The sequence below is a fragment of the Pseudonaja textilis genome, chromosome Z (assembly GCF_049901715.1).
Source record: "Pseudonaja textilis isolate UNSWEBS1 chromosome Z, rPseTex1.2, whole genome shotgun sequence".
Lineage (NCBI taxonomy): Eukaryota > Metazoa > Chordata > Lepidosauria > Squamata > Elapidae > Pseudonaja > Pseudonaja textilis.
Genome location: NC_142008.1, coordinates 113,825,250 through 113,848,827, shown reverse-complemented (window position 1 = coordinate 113,848,827; position 23,578 = coordinate 113,825,250). Strand labels below are relative to the sequence as shown.

Below are 23,578 nucleotides of genomic sequence, written 5' to 3'. Positions count from 1 at the left end.
TCAAAGTCATTATACTTATATCTTTTGTCCGTTCTTTACCAAACATCTATTTATCTCTTCTCTTTGACAAAAAATTTCACCTGTAATCACTTTTGAAGTATGACGCCTTCTCCTAAAATAAAGCTTAAAATAATACATAATTTCCATCCTGATTCTGCTTAGTACATACTACATATTAAATCTTAAAATAAAAGAATAGTAAACTTATAGTATAGTTAAATGTATAATTTCTTTTCTAATTCTAATTCTGATAGATACATTGTTTTAGAATAAAAAAATAAAATACTAAGGTTATAATAACATTAAAACAGTAACAAATTAAACTTTAACTAAGCATTAATCATTTAACACATTCTCCTAATATTTTATTAAATATCAACATCTATCATTATTAAACATTAATATTTTATTAAATATTCCAATAAACTATTTCAAATGCAAATACTACAATACTATCTTATGCACTCTTGCAGAATCTTCTTTAATTATAGACTATCCATCATCCTTTGTCTCTAAAAAACACCTTTCTTTTTAAAATCTTGTTCTAGCCCATAGCTTTTTTTTCTTTTTCCCTCCCTTTCTTCTCCAATCTGGTCTTTTTGCCCCCCCCCTCTCCTCTCCCCCTTTTTAAGTTTCCCTCTCTGTTGTAATTCTCTTTTCAATTGCTTTTTAACATTGTACCTTCTTTTCACCCTATTTTTCTTTTTCTTGGTTGTTTTATTAAATCTTAAATTCTCATTTTTCCTTCCTCTCTTCCCATTTTCTCTCTTAGTCAAACTTTTTAGTCCATTAAAAATGGCTTCTTCCTTTTCTTCTTCTTCTCCTTCTCCTTCCTCCAGTATTTGCTGGTACGTAGAAACCACCATTTCCAAAAAATGGAAGGCAGCTCCCAAGGAATCCTTGCCACTTTGTTGTCTTTCTTTTAATTTTTCATATTCCATTTTCAGTTCATCAACAGATGGTACCATTATAGGTTTTTAAAAACAACCCAGATGCTTTCAATCTTAAAGTAATTTCCAAATGTCAGAGTTATCAAACAATCCAAACAAACACAAATTTTTTCCTCTTCTTCTCTTTACAGTTTTTCCTCCAGAGGCAAAATCCCAAATGTATTTTAAAAGCCGTATTACCATTAATTAATGGTCTTGTAATCTTCAAGGCGTCTCCTCCAACAAAGTTTTTTTAAAAAAAATTTTTTAGTCCTCTCCTTCCCACTTATAACAAAGAGCTTATTTTTACCTTTAAAAAGCAGGTTTTTCTGTGCTCCTTTGCTTTCTCCGTAAGGAGGGGCAGTGAGCTTTCCTTCAGCACTTTTGCTGATGTAACAAATTCTTTTGGAAACAAATGTATCAATCCAAAGTCAGGTTTCCAGGGTGTTTTAAAAGTAACATAATGTCCTGGTTCAGCCAAGAAAACTTCTCCTTCTGGCTCTTCCTCCTGCACAATCTTATCCAGTTGAAGATATCTTTGTGGCTGCCATACTGACAGCCGCTCCACCGTCTCAGGAAAAAGGAGTCTAGCTGGCTGGGGAAGGGGGGTGCGATATTCCCAGACCCCTGCCTGGATCTCCTCTGTCTTCTGCTGCCCCTTCAGGGCAGCAACAACCCCCAAATCCAGTTGGATCGTGGGTACCTCGATGGCAAGCGCGGCAGGGACCCACAGAGAAGTGAATTCCTGCCACCGCCGAAGCCTTGCAACCGGAGAACTGCCAAAACCATTCCTGTGTAACCACAGAATGATATTCTGAAAGAAAATATGTAGAAGCAAAGTGATTTTAAAGTCATGCATGATGTAGCAGACTCCAGGATGTTTATCATAGTTGTAACTTCCTTTGGAAACCTTGTTTGTATTTTTGGATTGTTGTGAAACATGAGTGGGTTTTTTTTTATTTTTCTTTTTTTAAAACAAAATTTTATTAATTTTCAAAGACAATACACAAACAAACAAAACATAAAACATCTTTTCTGAAAGCTGCTTGATCCCAGGTTACATCTCTTCATAAAGACACAAATTTAAATTCATGTTCATTTTATATACCATTCCATATCTTATTATCATTTTATTTTTTCTATGTAGCTTCTCAACTCTTTTAACTTTCTTAGTTTTATTTTATTTATCTCATCTCAGTTGAGATCATTATGCTTATTATTCTTTGTCTGTTCTGTTTCCAGCTATCTATTTATCTTTTCTCTTTAAGCAAAATTTCTCCTGTACACTAATTGGAGTATGACGCCTTTATCTCTTTCCCCTAAATTTATAACACTTAAGATAATATATAGTTCTCATTCTGATTCTGCTTAGCACATTTTAAAATTACACATTATATTTTAAAGAAAGAAAAAATTGTAAATATGTAATATAATTAAAACAACAATCCATACCAATTCAAATCTATCTTTAATATTAATATTCATTTGAATATTAAACATTTTACATATTACTTTTTGATTGAATATCATACTTTTATGGGAACACTTATAAGCTATATGAATTAAATTTTTTACCCATGATCTCTAAATGAATCTTGTTTCTTTACATCTTGCTCCACACCATTGAAGCTTCTCATCCCTTCCTTCCTCCCTTGCTTCTTCTTCTCCCTGCCCCTTGTCTCTCCACCTCCCTTTTCCTCTTCTGTATTCCCCCTTTCTGTTGTTTTCTAACATTACATCCACTGCTCACCTTATTCTTCTCTTTTTTGGTTGTTTTTTTAAGTCTTAAAGTCTCCTTTTTCTTTTCCTCCTCCTCCCTTTCTTCCTCAAATAAAGTTACTTGTTCATCAAAGATGGCTTCTTCTTTGTCCAATCATCTTGTTGCGCAGTCAGTTTCTCATAGGTGCAAATCGCCATTTCTAAGAATTGAAAAAGAGAGCCAAGAGAGTCCTTCCATTCTTGTTCCTCTTCTTTGTATTTTTTGAATTCAATTTTCAATTCATCCACAAGTGATGCCATTGTAGAGAGATTTTTTTTTTCAAAACAACCACCCAAGAGTTTTTAGTCCTTCAAAGATAATTTCCAAAAGTCCCAAAGTTACCAAACAGTCCAAATAAGCTGTTTCTTTTAGCACTTTCTTCTTTCTTCACTTTCTCTTTCTGGGGTTATTGTTTAGTTGCAATATTCCAGTTAAAATGTATCTTTTAGAAGTCTTGTTAGTATTTAATGATTCTTTAAAATTCTAGGCAATCTCCTCCTTGCTTCCAAATCTTGCTCCAGTTCTTTTCCTCTCTCTTCCCACTTACAACAAAAGAGATTTTTTTTTTCTGTTCGCTGTCAATGTTAGGAAGGAGAGTGAAAAAAATAGAACTTTCCCTTTTAACTTCCATTCGCCGGTTGTAAATCTCTGGAAACGATGTATCTTTTGCTAGTTTTAAGTTCTAGGGTACCTTCGTTGTTGCTTTGTCCCGGTCAGCAAAAAAACTTTCACTTCTTAACTCCTCCTGCACTTTCTTTTTCTGTCTGAGCGCTTCTTTGTGGTGGCTATTTCTGACCACCGCTCTACCACCTTCGGAAAAGGGAGTTTAGCCAACTAGGGAAGAGAGGTGCAATATCTCTCGACCCTGCCAGATCCCCTCTGTCTTCACCACCTGCTACGGAGGTGGCTAACCCTGAAGCCGGATGACTCAGGGCACGCCAGCGGCGAGCGCAGGCAGAAACCATGCATGTTCGTGGATTCCTGCCTACCCCGAAGCGCTGCAAACCCGAAGGCCCATGAGTGGGGTTTTTTTTTTCAAGCTGCGTATAAACTTGAATCAACCTCTGAAATAAACACAAATGTCAGCTCCCTACTGATAACAATGAATCTGCTTTCTTAATGCTGACCATATGGCCATGTTTTCTGGAGGCTTCAGAAGAAGTCTGGGAAATTTCTATAAGAAGGAGAGGCTCATAGTAAATTATTCCAAAATCCATATGATTTTTTTCCAAAAGCACTTAGATGTCTCAAATGTTATTGAGTCAAAACAACAATAACATAGAACATTTTTCCCCTTTAAATATCCTGTAATCATCCCTCTTGAATCTGGAATGAACCAGTTAGATCTTTTCTGAAATGGCAAACAAGAACAATAGGTATATACTTGATCTTTTTCATACTAAAGGAAGCAAAAAAATCCATCTGCTACCATAACACTTTTTAAATCCCAATCCATTTCCAAGGTGTACACATATGTCTCAAAGTTTGCATCCAGCCCTAATAAATGTTTCATAAGTTGTGTGCAGGATTTTATTTGCTTTATACTATCAGTCTAGTCCCCTAATATTTCCAGGAGAATCACTATTTCAGCAATATTTTTAGTAGAAAATTATTGTTCTTTATGAAAGACCTTACATATAACCAAACTTTTACATGCCTTCTATGCTGTTCTATATTTCTTTGTTTCCTGTTACATATAATTTGTCACTGAAATCTATCAGTCATCAATGCTATCATCTATCTATCTATCTGTCTATCTATCTGTCTATCTATCTATCTATCTATCTATCTATCTATCTCTAGCTAGCTAGCTAGCTAGCTAGCTATCTGTCATCTATGATCTATCTATCATCCATCTGTCTGCCATCTATCAAGTTATATAGCTATCTAGCTATCAGTCTAGCTATCTAGCTGACTGTCTGGTGCCTGGCTATCTGGATGCCTGACTAGCTATTCAATATTAACTTCTAAAAAGTATATAATGCTAGCATGAATACAGTATAACTCAATATATCAGCATTATATTGTTTCATTCAAAAAGTATTGTATCTTTATCATAGTCAATTAATTTGTATACAGCTATTTTATTATTTTCATTTTATTATATTCAGTATTTAGTAGTCTAAACTACTTTACTTTCTTTTCTCTATTTTTAGAAAATGTTTATACAGTTTAATTGAATTTTGAGCAAGTTGAAAAAACATTGCATAAAATACTTTTAAGACAATATAATTAAGATTTTAGGTTAAGTAAACTAAAAAAAAAAAACCTCTCCAAATTTATTAAACTGAGCACCAAACAAACAATTGTGAAAATGCAGCTTCCAGTTTCTCTCATTCTGAACATTATATAAATAAAGAATCACGACAAATTCCAATGCATATTTTTTCATCTTTGGTTGATATATGGGATTTTCTACAACCACCATGACATTTATTATCTGAACTTTAAAGTATCTCTCAAAATTAATGCCTCATGAGATTCAACTCAAAATGCCAATCTCATGTTGGAGAAAGACATAAAACAGGATTGCTTAAATAAATAAATTCAGATTAGGCCTCAAAATGATGATGTAACATTTGGGGAAAAAGATACAAGCCAGAAGCCCAGCACTAGAGGTCAAGAGGGAGAAGATCTCCACTGCCACTGTGTATTTGCCTTTGGTGCTCACATAGGCAGGGATAAAGGACAACCAGACACTGCAAAAAACAAGCATGCTGAGGGTAATAGACTTGGTTTCCTGAAAAGTGTCTGGTAGTTTCCTAGATAAGAAAGCTACAATAAAACTGACCATAGCCAGGAAGCCCATAAAAGACAAGACACTATAAAACATTTCAACTGACCCTTCATTGCATTCCACAACTATTTCAGAAATGAAGGTGTGCATATCAAAGTCTGGGAAAGGGGGTGAAGTTGCCAGCCACACAGTACAAAGAAGAGTTTGCATAAAGGAGCAGGAGAGAACAATGGAAAGGGCCAGTCTTTTTCCAACCCATGTCCTCATCTTTGATCCTGGCTTGATGGCCATGAAAGCAAGAATCACAGTGATGGTTTTGGCAAGTATGCAGGAAATAGCCACTGAGAAGATGATACCAAAAGCAGTCTGTCGAAGGAGACAGGTCACCACCATGGGCTTACCAATGAAAAGCAGAGGACAAAGGAAGGAGAGGAGGAGAGAGAGGAGGAGGGTATAGGAGAGGCTGCGGTTGTTGGCTTTAATGATAGGAGTGTTGTGGTACTTCAAGAATACTCCCAGTATAGAAATTGTGGTAAAAGAAAGAATAATGGCCACTATCATCAAGCTGCTTCCTAATGTTTCTTCATAAGAGAGATAAGTTAAATATTTGAGATGGCAGAAATTATGTTTATTGTTTGGATATTGATCTTCTGGGCACTGGAAGCATTGGTCCATATCTGCAAAAGCAAATATAAGTTGAGGGTAAAGAAATGGTTGATAGGCCACCAGTCTCAGAAAAAGATATAAAACACATATGTTATAAAAATATACTTAAACAAATTCATCTTTGGGAAACAGCATGTTGAGTGGTGAACAAATGTAATCATAACAACAACAGTAATAATAATAATAATAATAATAATAATAATAGTAGTAGTAGTAGTAGTAGTAGTAATAGTAGTAGTAGTAGTAGTAATTCTTCACTGGAAACTGTGCCAAAAGTTTGGATTTCAGTATAGAAACAACTAGTGGGAATGTCAGGCTGAGATGGTTCTGAAGAATGAAAAAGTCAAGATCTTGTGGGACTTCAGAATTCAGACTGACAGGTACTTAGCCCACAACACACCTGACATAACAATAGTTGAAAAGAAAAAGATTTGGTTCATTGATATTGCAATACCTGGTGATGCATGAATTGAAGACAAGCAGCAAGAAAAAAATCACAAAGTACCAGGACTTACAAATTGAAGTTGAGCAACTTTGGAAAAAGAAATTGTGTGTTATCTCAATTGTAGTTAGAGTTCTTGGAGAATTACCTAAAGAGCTACCTTGCTATTTGGAAACAATATCTGGTGACAATATCTGTAACACCCTCAAGCATCCATATCTGCCTATACAAAGTCCTTGGGAAGTTTACGATAGATGAACAAAATGTCAATTCCAGTCTGAATGTCAGCTGACTGTATGACTAACCTTAGTAATAACATACTACTTCATTTCATTCATAATCCACCCAAATATGGATGAAAATAATTAAGCAAGGACCATTATTTATTTTTATAATACTTTTTAAAAAGCATAAATATCTCAAAGGTATTTATGATCCTACAATGAAAAAGATAAACCATTCACATTGAATTGAACTAAAGGAAGGAAGGACTTTAAAAATGCCTTAATACAGGATGTATTCAATATTCCCTTCATTGCTATTTTGACATTCACCTGATACTAAATCATTGTGAAAAAATATACATGGTTAGGAAATTGAGTGTGATAAGTGATGGAGGATATCCAGTATCTTTCACAATTTCTCTTGCCTGTCTGATTTGTGATCTCTCCCTGCGGACATAGGATGCAATCATAGCAGCAAAATGGTTTTCCTTCTCTCAAGGTCTTTCGGTAACCTGGAGAGCAATTATTATTACACAAAGAGAGAGGAGATGCCTGCACATGAAGGAAATAAAAATAGGTTAATATATTTGTAAATTATATTCACAGATTGTCATTACAGCATTTTCTAACTTTTCTAACTTAAATAAAACAACATTCAGAAACATAAACAATTCCTGGCCAATAACTCATACAACTAATGCCATCAGGCTAAAAGAAGATCCACTTTCTAGTTTATATATCAACTAGATGTTTCAGTTATTGTGGGCAGTGCTTCTTGTAGTCCCCCTACACTATGAACTTAATGACACATCTTTTATTACTGCAAAGTTAACCTGTGGATAAACCTGAGCTGAAGTTACCCTCCAAGAGTATACAGGTTGGGTCCCACTGTACAATTTGTCACCTAGCCTACCAATTGTATGACAAATATCACATGGATACTGAACCTATCCATAGGAGGACTCAGATTTGTTAACAGTTCTTGAAATAAAACAAGGCAATAGAATACAGGTAGTCCTCGACTTTTGACTACAATTGAACCCAACATTTTTTTGTTAGGCAAGACAGTTAAATGAATTTTGCCCCATTCCTTGCCACAGTTATTAAATGAATTATTGTAATTGAGTCAGCTGCCAAGTGTTTGAATTTTGTTCATGTGATCGTAGTGATGCTGCAAGAGTGCTAAGTGTGAAAAACAGTCATAAATCACTTTTTTTCTGTGCTGCTGTAACTTTGAATGGTCATTGAATGAACTGTTGTAAGTCAAAGACTACCTGCATACATTTTATCAGTATAGTCACTTGAATTCAATTTGCTTAGCTTTATGTGAACCTCCTTGTAATATTAGGCGAAGTAATAAATCAAACTGGACATTACAGGGATTCTACCTGATTGAACCAGGTGGGCCAGATAAGGTCACCCTCTCTAATGGTCAGCAGGTGATATGAGAGTGGGTCTGGATCAATGGTTCCCACCTTAACTCTAAGAAAGGACTGGTTTGGGAATGTGACCCAGTTTATGATTTCAAATCCACCTCTGAATTCACCATTATCATCAAAGGAAATCTTATTTCCGGCACTGTTATTAAATGAAACACCTCTCAGAAAATAGTGAAGCTAAACAGGAAAGAGAAAAAAGTAAGAAAAAATAAATAAAAGCATGGTAAATTCAAGCAAAGAAAAAAAAACCCAAATACTCCTATTTGCATCATTGTTTTGGTGGAAGTGGAATTTTAAGCTTCTTTCCATTCTAAAAAAGGATAAATAATGTTTTGAAAGCTTAATCTCTAAGTAAGATTCCCACAATTTTTAAAACTTATATTTATTTCTTATGGACAAAACCTGACATTCTTGTGCACATTTAAAATGTCCTAATTAATATATAGGAAGTATCGAAACAAGGTGTCTACATGATTATCTTAACAATTGCTAGATTTATAGTAGTACTTTTTAATAGAAATACATTTTGGAAAACCTCAATTGAAACAGTTGATGGTCAAAATGCATCTGGTATCACTTTCATTACCTCCCTCTTCCTTTCCAAAATATATGATAACCATATGAATCTATTTTTTTAAATAAACTAAATAAGAATGAGCAAAAATGATTTATGCAAATTACTGTTGATATTGAATTAGATATGTGATACATTTGAAAGATATAAGCATTTTTCATATGCAGAGTTGAATAAAATTGTACAGGAGTTTCAATACAATATCTGAAAGCAGGAACATTGGTTCTAGAATAAGAACTCCAAAACTAAAATTCAAATATACAGAAATTAGAGTCATAACTCAACCATGATGTGTTTGCTGCAAACATTTTTGAACTAAAAAAAATCTTTCTGAAAGGAAATTATTTAGTTTCCCAATATATTTGACAGAACTCCAAATCAGGAACTCCTAGATTTAGTTGATGGATTTTATAATGAGATACCTTTTTTAAAAAAAGTTTGGATTACAGGATCAGTATGAACATAGTACAATATGCATTCCTCTAAAAAACTCTTCTTGGTGAAATATACTGCAAAACCAGAACCAGATAAAGACCGAAATGAATTTTACACATTCTTACGAAGATAGTGGAGAGGGCCAAACAAGGAGAAGAGGTTGTAATATAAAAAGAAGAAAAAATTCACTTCCAGATTGGAACAAGTTTTATTATATCAGCATTGTAATGGATGGGATTTGGGACTTAAAACAATTGTAGAAGTGAAAGCAAAAATGCAAACTCAAGATGTGTGAAAAACAAAGCACTGGGCACCTCATTTCAACCTTTTGCTTTGCAGATAAGCTTTAGCCATAGATTTAAATATATGTACTCAACAGGAAGAAGCCATTGGCTCTTGGTATAATGGAAATGTGAGACACTCGGGTCACAGACAGCTGGATTCAGTTAAACAAAATGGGTTTATAATTTTGCTTTGCATCAAAAGAAATAGTTACGTATCTTTCACAGTTCTGATGAAGAGATTTACCTTCCATGACTGTTGCTTAAGAAGTTTCCAGGTCACTCCTGGTCTTTGCTGATCTATGGATGAAAACAGGGCATGCAAAGCATGTGCAACAGCATAGACAGCATTGTAGACACAGTAACTGTGGGCAGTCATCCTTGCTTCAAAAACAGTCATTGGAAGAGCCTCCAGCTTCTCCTCTCCAGTGCAGATATTCTGGTCCTCTGTCTCAGAGGAAGATTTTTGAATCACGCAATCAAATAACTGCTGCCAGATTTCTTTCAAGAAGCCATCTCCTTTATGCAAAAGAGGCTTCCTCATTTGAACAAATCTGTGGAATCCTGACACTTCCTTATATTGGACTGCCAGGGATAGAGAGCCATGAAGGAAATTAATGCTCCAGTTTCTTTGAAACAGGGCTGATGTAAAGTCCACATCTGCTGTCATGATCCAGACCTTTGCTTTCTCTGACAAACAATGAAATGATGTAACTTCAAGTAGAATCCACAAATATATTATCCCTTGATATTCTCCATGAAAGATAATTGTATTCACTCTGCTTTTCCATGCAAGACTTATATTTGGAATTGCTGATAATGCAACAGCTTGAGCTTCACTTAAACCCTTATCTGTTAATTCTCTAATAAAATCAAAGCAGACCCCATGCTGTGAGAACAAGGGTAATATTTTCCAAAGGAACGTTTCAGTTTGACTGCCAATACCAACATAAAACACTCCAATCCATGTCCATTTGAAATGTTGCAAAAGTCGGAGAATTCCATGATACTGATAATCCACATTTGGGAACATCCAATGAAAGGAAATTGCTTGATTTGGTCCATTTGTCTCTGGAGCAGAAGTATATGCAAACTAAGAAAAGGAATATGTGAAAGAAGAAGAAGAAGCTGGGAGAAAGATCCATTTGAGAAAGAATAGTTGCTTAGCCTTATTTTTGTCAGTATGTTTTTAAGACTGTATTGCCTATCTTTGACTGAAATCACATGATTCTGATATTAATTTAATGCATGTATTTTATAAGCAGCTAAACTGAAGCCTGTTAATACTAATAAATATTAAAAGATTTAATTCACATAGTTATTATGGTAAAATAAAGGTCAGCGTACTCCATAGTTGGGCTTACTTTACATAGCCTCCTTTATGGAGTTCATTTTTAGTTGTTTGTTTGTGTTTAGTTAATGTTCAAATAAACATTCTGCAAGGACTTCTTCAGTTTCTCCTCTGTCATGAGGAGGAGCTACCTGTGAAATCTTGTATTTACTCAGAATAGTTGCTATATGAAGAAAATCATTTGAGTTAGGTCCTCCAATGACTGCTACCAGATTGTTCTGAAAATCACATTTATAATTTGGGATGAATCTGCCTGGTGTGGAGAGAATTTCCATTGTAGCTGCATATGTAAGCTTTGGATCAAAATAGTTGTTATAGATGTTGAAACCCAAAGTGATATTGGTTAAAAGTGTAGGGTCTGCATTAATCTCCTTTACAGCAAAAACCAGAGCCAAGATATGTTGGTAGCTCTGGATCAGTAATCTGTAATTCAATTGGAAAATAATAAATAGACTCAGTCAATTACAATACACGTTAACTCCACTTGAAATAAATAGTATTGTATTGTCAACATGTACACATCACCTCTTTCACATATTTGTGCATCATCACATGCAAATATTTAATTTGCATTAAACTGTTGTTCCTTTCCCCCCCAACTCTTTCCAAAACTACCAGCAGTAATCCAGAGGATAACAGCTAAGGCTAAGCAAACCAATTCTATTACTTTTCCTACATGTTCTAAGTTGGGATCTTGTTCTGCAGCAGGTTCACAGTAGAACTGATACTAGCAGTTTTTATATTATATATATTATGTTGCTTATGAGACTGAATGGAATATGGTCTATGTTTATTAGTGGATGAACTTCTTCTACTTCTTCTTTTAAAAATGTAATATGATGATTTGCAGATATTCAGCTCTGCTAAATGTATTCCTCAAAATAAAACAATAATCAGAAAGGAAATATGTCTCCCAAAGAAGAAATTTGGACCTACGAGTTTCCACTGATCAACACATACCCATTGTAAATATTATGTTTAATATTATTTCACCATTCACAAGAACAATTATAAAGATAGATAGATGATAGATAGAGATAGACAGAGATAGAGATAATAGAAATAGAGATAGAGATAAAATGATAGATGAGAGAGAGATGATAAATGGATGATAGATAGATAGATAGATAGATAGATAGATAGATAGATAGATAGATAGATAGATGATAGGTAGACAGACAGACAGATATATAGATGATAGGTGGATAGATGATAGATGAAAGATGGATAGATGATAGATAGATGATAGATGGATGACAGATAGATAATAGATGGATGGATGGATGGATGGATGGATGGATGGATGGATGGATAGACAAGCAGGCAGGCAGACAGGAAGAAGACAGACAGGCAGGCAGGCAGGCAGACAGACAGATGATAGATAGACAGCAGGTAGATACAAATGGGTTGTATCCAAATAGATAGTAGTTGAAAGCATTAATTTAAAAGAACACTTACTCCATAATAAGTGAATTTGATCAAATATAGAAAAAGATTCACTTTCAGGAGAGATTCCCACCCCACTAAAGAAATAAAATATCATTTGGTTCTAACTATTATTAGACAGAGCTACAATATAGTTCTAAATCATCCAACTCCTTACATGAACTCAACAAATATTTCTGGAAAGGGATGCCTTTTGAATGTGATCTCCTCAGAAGCAACAAAGCTCTGAGAAATTATGCCACCAAGAATGAATTCACTTGGTTCATGGTATTTATGAAGACTGGGACTAGGGTCAGTCCTAGTACATTTTTTGAAAGGAATCTTGCAAACACTTGTAGGGAGGGAAACAAGGATCAACACTCCAATGGTTAAAAACATATACATCTTCATGTAAAAAACCTATTCATTTCACACACTTTTGGTCAAAAATAATAATAATACTATTTAATACAGAAGCAAATCAAGAAACATTGAAACTATTTGCTTGCTTCTGCACAGATGGATCACAACTCTTTTGTATTCAAAATTCCAGTGGTTAGAAGAGATAATCAATTCTTTACTTTTGAAATATGAAATTGGCAATGACAGTGAATGTTCAAAGTCAAGAGAGAAAAGAATTAAGACCATAGAAATAGGGCTAATGGATCCCATTCTAACTGTGTTTTATTATTTGCAGTATTATGGAAGAAAACATGTTTTTCCCTTTCAGTTTATTCCCCTGATGCAATCACAGAGACAATGTTTGTAATGACCACTCCCAAAGGAAAATGTAATAGAAAAGCCAATTTCTAAAAAAGTTATTTTTCCTGTGATAGTTGTGAAATTTGCAGGGGGAAAAAACATCAAGCTGTTTTCAACTTCAAGTCTTGATCTTGGTTGTTGATGTATTTACATTACATATTTCTTTCATATTTGCTTTTTTTTACACTAATGTTAGTTCTGGTAGGACAATAATGTTTTTCTTTATACAGATATGGCCAGCTAGTCATGCATAGCAATAAAGTACAGTTGCAGAAATGAAGATTTCTGTAGCCATTTGAAGACAAAAATATGGACACGCTAGAATTTAAAAAGAAATGGGTAAAGCAAACAACAGCCTGCTTATATTCAGAGGTGGTATTCAGTAGGTTCTGACCAGTTCTGGAGAACTGGTAGCAGAAATTTTGAGTAGTTCAGAGAACCAGCAAATACCACCTCTGACTCGAGATTTTACAGCATCTTTCCCCTGCCACACCCATCAAGCCACACCCATAGAATCAGTAATAAAAAATATTCAATCCCACCACTGCTTGCACTGGTCAAAGAAGAAAATCTTATCTGTCCCTTTCCCAAGGAATCTTGCAAAAGATTGCAAGAAATGCTCTATTACCTACAGGATTACCAATAGTTACTTTCTTTTCATTATATGTAAGTCCTTATTAGCGAGCCAGTTTGGTGTAGTGGTGAGGACACTAGAGTAACAACTAAGAGACTATTAGTTCTAGTCCTGGCTTAAACACAAAGTCTGCTGGGTGATCCTGGGGCAGTCCTCTCTCATCTTTAAGAAGTAGGAGGTAATGTCAAAACACTCCCCCACCCCAAGAAAGTTGAGGCCTTTTTGACCTCAACCATGACCTGGATGACTGAGAATCTCCATAGATGCCATTTTGCCTTCAGTCACAGCACCAGCTGAAACCATATTTCACTCAAACTCCTCATAATATTTATTGTTTTATTTATTTATTTATAAATTTTTATTGGTTTTTAAAACAAACATAAACAAACAAAACATAAAAACATTAGCCCATCTTCCATATATGTACATACAGCGTGCCAGTTGGTTTACAAATTGTTTTGTGCTTCCATTTCGTAGTCTTCAATTACAATTACATTGTACATGATCTCATATTTTCAATCAAATATTAAATACTTTAATATCATTATTAATCAATCATTTGACTATACTTTTATTCATTCATGCTTTAGGAAATAATCATATTTTACTTAATTTGTTTTATGACAGTTCATATTATCATCCCAAATCTATCCTAAAATCATTTTGTAGATATAATAACGAAAGAATACATCTTTATATATTTAGTATTTTCTAAAAGTCTACATATTTCATTACTATATTTGATTTTCTAACCATTGATAGAATAGATCCCAAATTTTATAAAATTGTTCATCATCTTGTTCTCTAATTTCAAATGTCAACTACTCATTTCAGCACATTCCAATATTTTCTTAATGATTTCCTCCTGTGATGATATTTTCTCATTTTTCCAGTTTTTAGCAAATACAATCCTAGCCACTGTTAATACATTTACAATCAGGTATTTCAAGTCTTTACTATATATTTCAGGTAAAATTCCCAATAAAATTGGGAATTTTATTGGTTTCAAATCTATGTTTTTTTGTCATTTTTTCCAACCCCGTGTGGATTTTAGTTCAGTATTTTTTAACATCTGCACAAGTCCACCACATATGGTAATATGAGCCAGGTGTCTGATGACATTTCCAACATTTTTCAGATTTATTCTTGAACATTCTTGCTATTCTTGTCAGGGAAAAATGCCACCTGTAAAAGATCTTATACAAATTTTCTTTATATGCTGTTGACAATGTCATTTTATAATTTTGAGACCACAATTTTTGCCATTTCTCTAGGTCAATCCTATATCCAAAATTCTTCCCCCAAGCAATCATAGTTTCTTTAACTTGTTGTTTAACTTCTTCTAGTTTAATTTCTAATAAATATCTATACAATTTTTTAATCACCTTTTCATCGGTACCTGTCAAAATCTTATCTAAGTCAGTCAGTTTATCATAGAAACCTTCTGTTTTGAAATCTTTATCATACCTTGAATGTATTTGCATGTATGAAAACCAATTCATCTTTATACCTTGTTCCTCTAGTTTTTGTATAGATTTTAAGTTCACCCTTTTCATTCAATATTTCACCATATCTAACTGTTTGTTCCTTTTTGCATATTATAGGATAAAAAAATGCTTCAATATTCCATAGCCAGACTGGAATTTTCAAATAACATTGTCTTTTAACCTTCTCCCAGTTTAACCACAGAGACTCCCATATATAATGTCTTCTAAAGTACCCTGTATTTTAGTTCCTTTGTACCATAAAAAAGTTCCTTTGTACCATAAAAAAAACAACAGATCATGTCCTTCTAGTGTCAACAATCTAGTATATCTTAATGTTATCCATTCCTTAACCCACATCAAATTTGTAGCTTGGTAATACAACTCCCAATTAGGCAAACCAAATCCTCCTCTTATTCTAGCATCTTGCAAAAGTTTTAACTTTATTCTCGCTTCCTTACCTTGCCATATATATTTCAACACAATTTCATTTAAATCTTCAAAGTAATCTTTTCCAAGCCTAACTGGAATTGTTTGAAACAAATATAAAATTCTGGGTAATATGTTCTTCTTGATTGTTGATATTCTCCCTATTAATGACAGTTGTAAATTTTCCCATTTCACCAAATCTAGCACTATCTGCTGTTTAAGTTTGATATAATTATTCTCCTTTAATGTACTGCATCTTGCTGTCAAGTATATCCCCAAGTACTTGATCTTGTTCATGACCTGAATTTTCAATAAGTCTGCCAATTCTTCCTTTTGTCTTGATAGCATATTATTTGTCAAGATCTTTGTCTTATCTTTATTTATTTTCAAGCCAGCCACCTTTCCATATCTTTTCTATCAATTTTGATGCTGTTTTTAGTGGTTCTTCTAAGATAAAGACCAGGTCATCTTCAAATGCTTGTAACTTAAATTCTTCCTTTTTAATTTTCATCCCTTTTATATTCTTTTCATCTCTAATATTTCTATTTAGCACTTCCAAAGTTAACACAAACAACAGAGGTGACAGTGGGCACCCTTGTCTTGTTCCTTTTCTTATATCAATAGAGTCTGTCAGTTCTCCCTCTATCATTACCTTTGCCATTTGCTCATGATATATAGCTTCTATTGCTTGAATAAATTTTCTAGTAAAGCCCATCTGTTCCAGAAGTAATAACATGAATCACCAATTCACATTATCAAATGTCTTCTGTACATCTAGATATATCAGAGCCATTTGTTTTCCAGGATGTGCCTCCTAGTATTCCAAAATGTCTAAGATTACTCTCATATTGTCTTTACTTCATCTCTTTGGCAGAAATCCATTTTGATCAGGATGGATAAAATTATTTAAGTATTTTTTAAGTCTTTCTGCCAATATTGAAGCAAAAATTTTATAATCTGCTTTTAGTAGGGAAATAGGTCTATAGTTCTTGATTTGTAATGGATCGGCCTCTTCTTTTGGAACAAGTATAATATAAGCTTCTGACCATGATTTAGGTATCCCCTTCTTTAACATAACTTCATTCATAACTTCTAACAATGGAAGTTTTAATGATTTTTGTAATGTTTTGCAGAATTCTGCCGGAATTCCATCTGGGCCTGGTGCCTTTCCATTGTTTTGCTTCTTAAGTGCTTCAGTTAACTCCATCATCGTTATATTGCTTTCTAACATTGTTTCAATCTTTTTAGGTATCTGGGGTAACTTAGCATTCTGTAGGTACTGTTTAACTCTTTCATCATCAATATTCTCTTGTGTATATAGTTTCCCATAATAGTCTCAGATGATTTCCTTCTTCTCTTTACTACCATAGCAAATTTGGCCTTGATCTTCTCTTTACTACCATAGTAAATTTGGCCTTGATCATCTATTAATTGCAATAATTTCCTTGATTCTTTCTCCTTTCTCAATTTATATGCTAACCATCTACCTGGTTTATTTGCATCTTCAAAATAGTTCTGTTTGACACCTCTAATTTTTTGTGCTAATTCTTCTTTTTCTATTAGACCCATTTTATGTTTAATTATATCCATTTTTAACTTAATGTCCTTTTTCTGTGGCATTTTCTGTAGCTCTTTTTCAAGTCCTTTATACTCATCCTCTAATGCCTTAGAGGCTAATCTTTTCATAGTATTTCTTTTCCTTGTATAGTCTATTATCAAGCCTCTGGCATATGCCTTCATTGTATCCCATATGTTCTGGATTGATGTATTTTCTTTTTTGTTTTCTCTAAAGAAGAAAGCCAGTTCTTTCTCCATCCACTGTGGGAAGTCTTTTTCCTTTAATATAATATTATTTAACATCCATCTAGATCTTCTTCTTTGTCCTTTCCATTTAATTGTCATTGGATTGTGATCTGCCCAAGTACTTGTTTCAATATTTATTTCTTGAATATTAGTTAACAATTCTGTTGACATCCATAGCATATCTATTCTGGACCATGATAAATGTCTATTTGAGTAGAAGGTGTATTGTTTAGTTTTAGCATTTCTTTCTGTCCATGTATCTTTTAAGTTTATTTCATCTACCATTTTAATGAAAGATTTAGGGAGAGTCTGTTTTGTTTTATTGTTTTCTGTGCTGTATAGTCCAGTTTGTTGTCTACAATTCCATTAAAATCTCCCATCATAACTATATTAGCATAGTCCACTTCAATTATTTTCATATGTAATTTTTTATAAAATTCTTCTTGTTTGTCATTCGGGGCATAGATTGCAATCAGGAGTGTTTTCATATTATTATCCATTATTTCCACCATTAGGATTCTTCCGTCATCATCAATATAAATAAATTTTGCTGGAATGGTCTCTTTAATATATAAAACCACTCCTCTTCCCTTGCATTGTGTCAAGGAGGTAAATATTTTCCCTAGTTTTGGCTGTATCAACAATTGTTCATATTGCTTTTTAATATATACTTCTTGTAGGCAGATTATATCAAATTTTAATTTCTCTAATTTATGAAAAATTTTCCGTCTTTTAATGGCTGAATTAAGTCCATTTATATTAATTGTAATCAATTTTTTCTCTTCCATGGTTATATTTTATAATTAGGTTTGGCAGCTCTTGTGGATCTTGGTTCACGTTGTTCTTTGGCTTCCTCCTTTCCACCTACTGCACCTTCTTCTTTTTCAGTCATCATTTGGCAGTCCTCTTGGAATTCAATTAGTGACATTTCTTTTTCTGCCTCTTCCTGTTTCCCTCTGAAAAATTCTGTATAAAATGATTCAGCTTTCTCAATTGAATCAATTCTGTATCTCTGTTCTTGCCATGTGAACATTAAACCTTCTGGAATCAGCCATCTATAATTCACCTCTTTTTTTAAGGAGCAATTTGGTCAAGAATCAGTATTCTCTCCTCATCTATCTCACTCTTCTGGGTACTTGTTTCAAAACCACAATCTCCTTATCTTTATATTTCAATGTTTTCTCTCTTGCCACTTGCAATATTTGCGTTTTAATGGCTTTCTTTGTAAATCTGATGTGACCTTCTCTTGGTAGGCTAATTTTCATTGCTTATCTTGTGAAGACTCGATAGATCTCATCTATTCCATCCATCATCTTCTCTTCAGTTATTCTTAAAGCTTCAGCCAATATTACTATCATTATCTCAGCTAGCTTTTATCCTTTTTCTTCCTCTATGTTTTGGAATCTAAGATAAAATTCTGATCTGTTCATCTCCCATCTCAGCATACCACTTTTATCTTGTTCAACCAGTTAGTCTGCTGTCAATGTCTCCAATCTTCTTATCTCTTTGTTTATCTTTTTCTTAGTAGTCTCTCATCATACTTCTTCATCATCATTTGTTGGATGTTCTCCACTTTTTCATCAGATTTCCCTGTTCTTTGTTCAATGTTCTCTGTTCTTTGTTCAATGTTCTCTATTCTCTTTTCAATATTCTCTGATCTTGTTTGAATGTTTTGAATTCCTTGTATAATCATCTGCAGGGTCATTTTTTTCTTTTTCTTGTTCTTTCTCTTGCCTTAACATTGTCAGTATTGAACGTTGTCCTCCAGGTGTTAGAGAGGGGGAAGTAAAAGGTGAAGAACCAGGAACTGTTAATTTCCTACTCATTTCAAACAATTCAAAATCTTCAGGTTCTTCTAGACCTTAATCCAACTGTAAAATAAGCAATTGCAATTCCAAATAAAAATAGTAGGGAAAAAGAAGCCAAATAGTAATAATAATAATAAAAAAAGAGAAAAAAAGAATTATTCCGGTTCTTGTATACCTTAATCCAATTGATTGGTTAGATAACAGTGATAATTCAAAAATGAAGGAAAAGACCATAAACACACACAAAAGAGAAAAAGTTGTAAAATCCTAAAAAAGACAGAAAAGTGAGGAATAAAAAGCTAAAAAAAAAAAAGGAAAAATTCTTCAGGTTCTTCAACACCTTAATCCAATTAAGAGGTCTCAAATATAAAAGGCTGCATAAGAGAAAAAAAAGGCCAGGAAGATAAAAAAGAAAGAAAGAAAAAACCAGTATAGGAGGTAGAAGGAAAGACAAAAATACCAAAAAGGCAGAAAGAGAAAAATAAAAAAGGCTACTCCCTTAAAAAGAAAAGGAAGGGAATCATTAATACTAAAACTTTTCTTTTAAAATAAAATAAAAAGCAAGTGTAAAAATTTAACTTCCAGAGACAAGCAAAAAAACAAAAAACAAAGACAAGTTCCAAAGAGCTAAAAACCAAATACATATTTCAAAAAGCAAATTGTTGAGGAGGGGTAGCGCAGCTTAGGAAAAATCAAAAGATCACACTGTACTTTATTTAGTTATCCAAGGCTCTTGTTATAACACTCTTCTCCAGAAACTTATCACCTTTTCTTTTCCTATAAACTTCAACATGAGACTCCAGCTGTTGATAGAAACCCAGAAGAGAACCTGCAACAATACTCTCCCATGCTCTTCCCTCTATCTTATCAAATAGCAATGTCCTTGGGAAAAAAGTCTCAGTTCTTTCTTTCTCAGCTTTGTCTGGTCACAAGAGAAATAGAGTATTTCCAACCCTCTAGTTGGCAGTGTTACAAAGTCCCTGGTAGATCCAAGAGAAGCTCTTTTTGCCAGTGGCAAAGAGGCAGCCATTAAAGCTGCTGAAGTTGGGACAGCTCCAAAATGAAAGAGAACAGAAAGAGAGAGTGTGCCGGTTTGGTGAGAAACTTTTCTTTATTCTAAGATTTGAAAGGACACCCTAAGGAAAAGAAAGAATCTGTAAAAGTGTTGACAGAAGTGATTAAGCGGCAATTTTAAACAGGAATGTCAAAGTAATGTTTTTTTCTCATTGCTGGATTTTCTATACATGATCTTATATTTTGAAACTGGTCTGGTTGGTTTTTTTTTTTCATTTATTTTTTTCCTCCTCTTGATTTTGTAACATTTTAAGCTAGAGACTACCTTTTAGTTATTTCTTTTTTTAAATATCTTTTTCTTTTTTTATTAATTCTTATTATATTTTGCTTGGAAAAGGAGGGAGAAAGTGAAAGCAAAGAAACTTTGTAACACTGCTGTTAGTTTTTGGGGATAAACCCCCAAGCAGAGTATGCAGCAGCAGTCAAGCCAGGCAGGCAAATGAGAGAGAGAGTGGGCCCAAGAGTATACACACACTGGAGACAAAAACACTGTTTGTAGTTTTAAAATAGTTATTTATTGCACACAGAGATTAAGAAGTGTCATTCAGTCCATATATCATTATCCAGTATATCCATCCAGTTATCAAGTCCATTAACAGTAAATACAATGTCCTTATCTGCTTGTAAATCTTCTCCTCCTGATACCTTTCTCTCAAAGACAACGCTGAATCCTCAGCTCACCAAGTAAACAGTCTTTGTGTTCAGTTGAAATGGTATCTGGCACAGTAGCCTCCAAAAGCAAGCAGACGTTCCAACACAGCAGGCAGCAGACCAGGAACAGAACCAGGTGCATCCAGAAGCCGGGTCTATTACGTTTCCCTTCCTACCTTTATTACTGCCTGCAACCGCACCCACAATGACATTGCAGTTTCTTGTACTTAAAGCTACAAAACACTTTAAACTAGGTTTACATATTTATTCAACCCAAACCTGGTTGGTGTATCCATATACCCAACATTCTCCCCTTTTGGGTGACATAAATATGTAATGCCTTTACATTCTAAACCCATATTTTTCACAACTCTCTAGATGCTTAATGGCACCTTGGGTTTTAGTAAAATGATCAGCTATATTGTCCTCCGACATGCAGTACTCCAGCTGTATCAATTTACTCTGTACAGATTGTCTTACATTAAGATACCTCAAATCTGTATGTTTACTTCTCGTTTTAACTGCAATATTAGTGGCCATTTGAATTGCTGCCTGATTATCTTCATGTACAACTACAGGGTAATTTACAGTTATACCCATATCCTTCAACATTTGTTTGAACATAATTAACTCAGTACACAATAAAGATAAACAGGAAAATTCTGCCTCCATAGTAGACAAACTTATATGCTGTTGTCTAATTGACTTCCAACCAATTAATGTCTTACCCAGCATTATGGCTGTTCCTGAAGTCGACTTTCTTGTGTCTCTTTCTGATGCAAAACTAGCATCTGCATAAGCACTCAATATGAGATCATCTTCTGGTTCTAAATACAGTGCATGGTGTAATGTTCCTTTAAGATATCTTAAGATTCTTTTCAATGCAATCCAGTGACATTGAAGCGGGTCATTGTTATGTCGTGCCAGCTGATTAATACTAAAAGCAATATCTGGCCTTGACCAATTGCTAATATATGATAAGCTACCAATCAAAGATTGATACAGTTCCTTATCACATTTGGGACTTTGTGTATCCATTTTGCAAATATCCTGACTCATTGGAGTCTTTACAGGCTTACAAAGTTCCATTTTATAATCTAATAGCAATTTAGATATCTTATCTTCCTGAGATATCTTATAACCTTTCTGTGTTTTCACTATATTCAAACCTAGATATCTCTTTATCTCACCTAATTGCTTGATTTTTATTTTCTTGGCTAATGATGATATTATTTCATTTGCTTCATCATTAGTCTTAGTTATCAGAGCAATATCATCAGTAAACAACAATAATAATGATACTTTCCCATTCTTTTCTCTCTTAAATAGACATGGGTCGGCTAAACCAGCTTTAAACCCTATATTGGTCAGTTCCTTCACAATATACTGGTTCCATTCATAGCCTGATTGTTTAAGACCATAAAGGCTCTTCTTTAATAACCAACAATCATTATCATTATTATTGTCTTCTTTAAATCCATTAGGCCTTTTCATATAAACAGTATGTCTTAGTGGAGCGTGCAAATAAGCAGTTTCCACATCTAAATGGTTAACTATATATTTCTTGCTTGCTGCCCACACTAATGCTGCCCTTAAAGTTGCTGCTTTCAGACTAGGTGCAAATACTTCATCATAATCATTTGCACTTTGTCTAAAGCCTTGGGCTACTAACCTTGCCTTATGGATTGTGTTTCCATCCTTATCTGTCTTTATTTTAAAAATCCATTTACAGCCAATGGGTTTTTCATTACTAGGTAATCTCAGGTTTTCATACACTTGCATATCCTTCAGAGACTTCAATTCCTTATTAATTGCTGCATACCAATTTTCTTTCTCTTTAGAAGGATATCTTCTAATCTCATCCACAGTACTTGGGATTCTATTTTCCTGGCACACTGTATTAGCCTGGTATCTATCAGGCAGTCTAGAAATACGTGTAGTCCTTCTGGGTATTACTGGGCTTGGTTGAGTTACTACCTGTTCCTCATCTTCAGCTATTTCTTCCTCTAGGGGCTGTACTTCTTCCTGTACTTCTTCCTTTACATTATTTTTAAAGTTACAGGGATACTTAATGGGATTTCTGTATGATTCAATAATCACCTCGTTATTGTTATCCTGCTCTAACTTATCCCATCCTACATGCTCTAGAAATTGGGCATTGGCACTACATAACACCTTAGATGTGCCTTTCTCCCAAAATCTATATGCCCTATGGTTAGCTTGGTAACCAACGAAGAAAAATTGTTTAGCTCTATGTTGCCCTTTACGCCTGAGTTGTGTAGGGATATGCACCCATGCTGGTGCACCAAATGTGTGCAGGTAACTCAAATCAGGCTTCCTGCCATGCCACATGGTGAATGGTATTTCACCAGTGGTTGAGTTAACAACGTTATTTAATAAATTATTAGCACACATTGTGGCCTCCCCCCACAAAGAATCAGGTAACCCAGAATCAGTTAACATAGTACGGGTCATCGCCTGCAATGTTTGGCCTCGCCTTTCAACATATGCATTGTGCTGTGGTCTGTATGGTGCAGATTTTTTATGCTCTATACCAGCTGACTTTAATCTATTCTGGAATTTGCTGTTAACAAATTCTGTACCATTATCTGTCAACAAGGTTATCAGTTGCCTTTTAGCCTTTCTTTCTGCAAACTTTAACCAGTTGAAG

General features: G+C 34.1%; 1 protein-coding gene across 1 annotated transcript; it reads right to left on the bottom strand.

The window, feature by feature from the left end:
* Positions 1 to 5,221: 5,221 nt before the first annotated feature.
* On the bottom strand, positions 5,222 to 10,030 carry LOC113451710 (vomeronasal type-2 receptor 26-like). Its single transcript, XM_087916152.1, has 4 exons — positions 9,734 to 10,030; positions 8,233 to 8,373; positions 7,183 to 7,309; positions 5,222 to 6,102 (listed from the first exon to the last, which is right to left on the bottom strand). The coding sequence occupies exons 1-4, from the start codon at positions 10,028 to 10,030 to the stop codon at positions 5,222 to 5,224; spliced, it is 1,446 nt and encodes a 481-aa protein (XP_087772278.1).
* Positions 10,031 to 23,578: the final 13,548 nt, after the last annotated feature.